Source organism: Mobula birostris, chromosome 4 (assembly GCF_030028105.1).
Source record: "Mobula birostris isolate sMobBir1 chromosome 4, sMobBir1.hap1, whole genome shotgun sequence".
NCBI lineage: Eukaryota > Metazoa > Chordata > Chondrichthyes > Myliobatiformes > Myliobatidae > Mobula > Mobula birostris.
Window position 1 is genome coordinate 114141732 of NC_092373.1, and position 6000 is coordinate 114147731.

Sequence of the window (6000 nt, forward strand, 5' to 3'; positions counted from 1 at the left end):
GAAATACTTCTGCACTTCTTAATATAGTCAATCTTAAATATTATGAAGGGTGATATAATAATACACGTCCCTTCCCAAAACCTAAATTTGCACCAGTATTGTGCTTTGAGGACATATTTTCCCTAAAATCACAAGTAAATCTAATAAAGATAAAATACTATGAATTTTTTTTCCATAAACTTACGATTTTTGCATAATACTATACACAGCAAGATCATTGGAAGTACATAACCACATACCTTGAAGAATACAATGACATATTTTGCTCCTTTTTGGAGGATGTCAAATAAAAATCGTTCCACCAAATAGAAAAAGTGCAAATTCTGCCCCTCACAAAAGCTGTTATTTAGTGCATGTTGAATCATTAACGAATCCCCATCGATTAAAAAAAATTCAGACTCTACTGAATCATGTAACAAGCTGGCACATCTGTAAGAAATGTTATGAACATCATTAGATATGTAAAATGTCAATTCCAGAGACAAAGTGACTACAGCAAATACAAAACTGATCACAGATCCACATATCTAACCAACTTTGTTAAAATTTGAGTGTTAATGAATACAGTGGCTAGCTAAATGAACAAGAAAATTACGTGGAGTCCCAAAAAGAATTCAATATGGTTTCAGAAAAAAAAAACCATCACGAGAAGCTAGATCAATTGGAGTAAGTTACGGACTTCGGTAATGGTTTAGGAAGTAGAACTAATAAGGGATAGCCATAACTGAATAGGCACTGTGTGACCAATAGCGTCAGGTTATCTATGCAAATATAAATGCAAACAGAAATGTTGCAATAAACACTGACAGAAAAGTAGCAAAGAGGGTCATCCACTTGGATCTGTTACATCGTCTGACATGGCAAAAAGTATAACCATAACGATATGATTTGGCGATAGGAGTCAGCTGCACCTTTCCTCATTCCCTGTCACGCCCACTGTTGAATTCGAATGCACGCGAGGTCATTACCCGCGCATCATCCAAGTCAGCGTGGGAAGGAGATCAACTCCTCGAGCTTCCAAATGACGGCGGGCTGAAAAGTATGTTTGACATAACATCTCTGCCGGTATTCCAGATCAAAGTCAAGACTAAATGTCCTGAGATAGCCACAAAAGCACTGAAAACCTTGCTTCCATTTCCAACATTTTTCTGCGAAGCGGAGTTTTCTGCAATGAATGCAACCAAAACTAAATTGCGGAATAGACAGGACATAAGGACCCCCCTTCGAATATCACTGTCTCCCATCACCCCTCGATAGGACCGTCTTACTACACGAAAACAAGCCCAAGGCTCCCACTGATTCAGCGATATTGGTGTGTTGCAATGATTTTATATGTTCATACCAGGAAAATATGTGCTGTGTTTACTATCAAAACGTTACTTAAAATGTTATGATGCTGCTGACTTATAAGTGACTTATATAACCACATAACAATTACAGCACGGAAACAGGCCACCTCTGCCCTTCTAGTCCATGCCAGACATTACTCTCACCTAGTCCCACTGACCTGCACTCAGTCCATAATCCTCCATTCCTCTCCTGCCCATGTACCTATCCAATTTTTCTTTAAATGGTAATATCGAACCTGCCCTACCACATCTACTGGAAGTTCGTTCAACACTTACTTCAAGCTCCCCTGTCCTCCCCTGATAATTGACCTATCACTATATTCATGCGAGGAAAATATGCACTGTGTGTTTAATATTAAATTCATTTGATAAACCCTTTCAGAAACGAAATTGAGTGTATTAGCCACTTATCACCTATATTCCGGTTGTGATTAACACCCCCCCAGAACAGAATTGCGAAAAAAGATTTGCAGAAAAAAAAATCGACACGTATACGCATGCGCACTGGTGCCCGTGCAAGGCTTCATGGTCATTGTAGTCTTTCTCTGGGCAAACACAATGTATTTGACTGCTACTCTTGTCTGTTGAGAACCCTACCCCTGCCCCCACGTGCCCCCCCCCCGGGGGCGACTGGTCCACAAGAATATTGCCAACATTAAACCGGTCCGCAGTGCAAAAAAAGGTTGGGGACCCCTGCCATAGAGAAGCGGCTACACAGAGTTATGGTTTGGATTAAAAATATATAGGAAAACTCCATTCATTTTGGCACCTCCAGCAAGTTTGTATTATCCTTTGATGGGACACAGTGCAGGCTTAGCAATAAGACACCAAGGCTACAAGAATTAAATTCTGAACATAGATTGTAAACCTGGCATGCTTGTCTCCAAACGTACCAGAACACATAAGGATTCAGAATGTCTAAGATTTGTACAGAATTTGACTGGGATGGGGGGGGGGGGGGGAGACTATAACTTCTGGTAGAGGACTACAGAAACTGGTACATAACCAAAAAACAAAATTGAACACAGGCACACAGAGGCATTGTCAGTAGCATAGTTTTTCCCCCATAAAATCCAGTTCTCTTTTGAAAAAACCGTTAAGACAGCATCAAATTTCAGAACTGGGTTTGATATTATAAATCATATATTCAAATCTATGAGATCAAAATGTATAAGCGGGGCTAAAACAGATTTATCCCAAACTCACTGATGAGTCAAATTGTCAAGGAACTGCATGGAGTAAAATTTCTAGCTTACTCAAAACTTTCAAATGAATTCCAAATACATCATGCAGAATTCTTAATTACTATTTATCCTTAGTATTTGTCAAATAGTTTAGTTAGCTGCAGTATCACTTTGCTAATGTTTTAAATATAAATGCCCTGCACCTTCTATGAAATGTGTCGTGAAATTTGTTAACCTAGCAACAGCAGTGCAATGCAATACATGATAATATAGAAGGAATAAATAAATAACAGCAAGTATATATATGTTTATTGAATAGTTAGATTAAAATATCACAAAACAGAAATAATATTTAAAAAGTGAGGTAGTGTTCATGGGTTCAATGTCCACTTAGGAATCGGATGGCAGAGAGGAAGCAGCTGTTCCTGAATTGCTGCGTGTGTGCCTTCAGGCTTCTGTACCTTCTACCTGATGGTAACAGTGAGAAGAGGGCACGTCCTGGGTGACTGGGGTCCTTAATAATGGACGCTGCCTTTCTGAGGCACCGCTCCTCGAGGCTACCTTGGATACTACAGATTTAACGCTATTGCTTTCTAGAAAATTCAGCCAGCCGAAATAATTATAGTTTAAAAAAAGAGGGACAAGTCCACAAGGGTATATATAAAAGAATCAGAGACACCTTAACAGGGTAGTTGTGTAAAGAGTATTCCCTCTAGCAGGAGAATCTAGAACCAGATGTCAATATTTAAAAATACAAGGTAAATAAGGCTTTTTTTTCTACTCATGGAAAGTCACAAGTATTGGAGCTTTTCTTCAAAGTGCAGGGTAAGAAAGCCTTTCTTTAAAAAAAATGGCAGAGGTCGACAGGATCTAAAAAGGTAAAATTATTAAGTTACTAGTGGTAAGCAGTATCTTAATGGTTAGTTTGATTGCCCATGATCTTATGGAGGCCAAATGGCCTCCTTATGCTCCTAATTGCTACGTTCATCCTCAATAATTAATCCAGGGTTTGAGAATGCAGTATCATGGCACTAAAGAAATTTTTGAAGAACCTATACAACAACAAAGGCACTTAAAAGATCTTTTAAAAATCAAACCGCACTGCTGGGAAATAACAGCCGATACTCTTCTTCCGAGTTAAGAGCAACTCAACCCAACCCATAAATTATTTTACGAAACAGTTTTGCTTCCGGTCCCAACGCATGTGGTTCTCCATCTCGAGGCAGGAAAGATGTGGGTGGGTTTTAAGAACATAGAACACGGAATAAATATTAACTCTGCTTTATAGGTATAGTCAAGGTCAAACATAGAAACACCGCGATCCCTTATTTCTAACAAAAATATAAACCAATGAAATGCCTACTCACTCGGCTTTGGAAAGTTTGCTCAGCAAAATGTTGGACATTCCTCTGAGAAAATTCAGATGCTTTTGCAAATCTGTAGAGAGGAGGAAGGAAAATCAGATATTAATCGGTGCACAGGGCCTTTCGATTTGCCCACAGCCTCCAGCGCCGCCTCTCTCAGGCCGGGTCCCTCTGGAACCATTCTCAGCCTCAGTGCGCGCTTACCCGCCGGCAACCTGGCCTCCTCGCCCGGGCCTGAGCCTGGGCCTGACTCCGACTCCTGCCGCTCGCCGTTCTCCGCCTCATCCAGCTGCTCCTCATCCGACAGGTCGGAGAAAACCTCCTCGGGCTCATCGTCCTCCAGCAACGAGCTCTCGCCTTCCGACAGCGAGTCACTGCTAAAGCCGCTACTGCCTTCCAAAGCCTCGGCGTCTCCTGAATACATTGCCACTAGCCGATCCAAAGGCCCTCTCGCCACCGATGTGAGATTCAGCCGCCGTGTCGCACCAGGACAGAAAGACACTGCGGCTGCGCACCAGCTTCACATCGACCTACCCAGAGGCTGCAGTCAGCCTCACCTGCGCACCTCCTCCTCAAGTTTACTAAAATCAAATAAACACAAAGTATTATTTTTAATCCGTCAATTCCACTACCAACTGCAGACTTACAAATAAAAAAAGAATGCAGCTGTTTTTCGTTCTATAAATCTAATCAAGAAGTTGCGTTCTGTAGAAATTTTATTCGTAGCTTCATCACTTCAGATGCCGAGATAAAACTCCGAAACACATATTTGCCATTTATGTCCCTGACTGGGAGGTTGTCAACATTGATATAAAAGTTTGCATTCCTTTAAATCGCGATAAGAAAAATATGAGTATTATTTTATTCAAGGCGTGTGCGTGTCCAACACCACCAACTGAAACGGTAAAATGGATGCATTTCCAGTTCAGGAGCTATAGAAGTCCTTTCTGTTACAAATATCATTAGAATATCTTCGCTGCCCAGTTAGAGGTGTATAAGAGGCTGAGAGACTTTGATCGTGTGGATAGTCAGAGGTTTTTTCCCCAGGGCTGAAATGGCTAACATGAGAGGGCACAGTTTTAAGGTGCTTGGAAGTAGGAACAGAGGAGATGTCAGGGGGAAATTTTTTATTCAGAGTGGTGAGTGCATGGAATGGGCTATCGGCGACGGTGGTGAAGGCAGATATGATAGGGTGTTTTAACAGACTCCTGGACAGGTACATGGAGCTTCGAAAAAAGATGCAGAACTGGGCAGAGAAGTGGCAGATGCCATTCAATTCAGGAAACTTTCTTCAAAGTTGCCACCAAGTTGACAGCATGAGTAGGCCCTCGTTAGTCAGAGGATGAGTTCCAGAGCCACGAGGTAATGTTGCAGCTCTATAAAGCCCTGGTTGGATGCTGCCTGGAGAAGAGACCATGTCTTGTAAGTATAGGTTCAGTGATCTTGGGCTTTTCTTTTGGAGCAAAGGAGAATGACAGGACACTTGACAGAGGTGAATAAGACAAAAAAAGGCATCGACAGAGTGGACGGCTAATAACTTCTTCCCTGGGCAGAAGTGGCTAACACAAGAAGGCATAATTTGAAGGTGATGAGAGGAAAATATAGGGGTGAGGTCAGAGGTGTTTTACACATAGACTGGTGGGTGCGTGGAATGTGCTGCCAAAGTGATGTTAGAGGCAAATCATTAGGATCATGTAAGTGAAGTTTAAATAGGCACATGTATGAAAGAAAAAACGGAGGGTTATCTGGGAGGGAGGATTAGATTGACCTTCAAAGTTCAAAGTAAATTTCTTATCAAAGTACGAAAATGTAGCCAGATACCATCTTGAGATTCAGTTTCTTGCAGTCATTCACAGTAGAACAAAAATCAATAAAAAACACTTCTGTATGTACAAAAGAAGACAAACTGTGCAAATACTCAAAAAGAATAATAATTGAATAATATTGAGGACTTAAGTTGTAGAGCCTGTGAAAGAGAGCCCGTAGGTTGTGAATCAGTTCAACGCTGAGGTGAATGAAGTTATCCATGCCAATTCAGGGCCTAATGGTTGAAGGGTAATAACTGTTCCTTAACTTGGCATTATGGTACATAAGGGTCCTGTG

At 41.1% G+C, this 6000-nt stretch overlaps 1 protein-coding gene across 1 annotated transcript in view; it reads right to left on the reverse strand.

Annotated features, from left to right (window-relative positions):
- The window catches only part of LOC140196546 (probable ATP-dependent RNA helicase DDX60), a 73365-nt gene extending 68964 nt beyond the window's left edge, over positions 1-4401 (reverse strand). Inside the window, exons 1-3 of the mRNA XM_072255941.1 lie at positions 4102-4401; positions 3901-3970; positions 240-429 (exon numbers count right to left, since the gene is read on the reverse strand). Of these exons, the coding sequence (XP_072112042.1) occupies positions 240-429; positions 3901-3970; positions 4102-4321 (480 nt within the window). The 5' untranslated portion in view covers positions 4322-4401. The remainder of the gene's footprint in view (positions 1-239; positions 430-3900; positions 3971-4101) is intronic.
- Positions 4402-6000: the final 1599 nt, after the last annotated feature.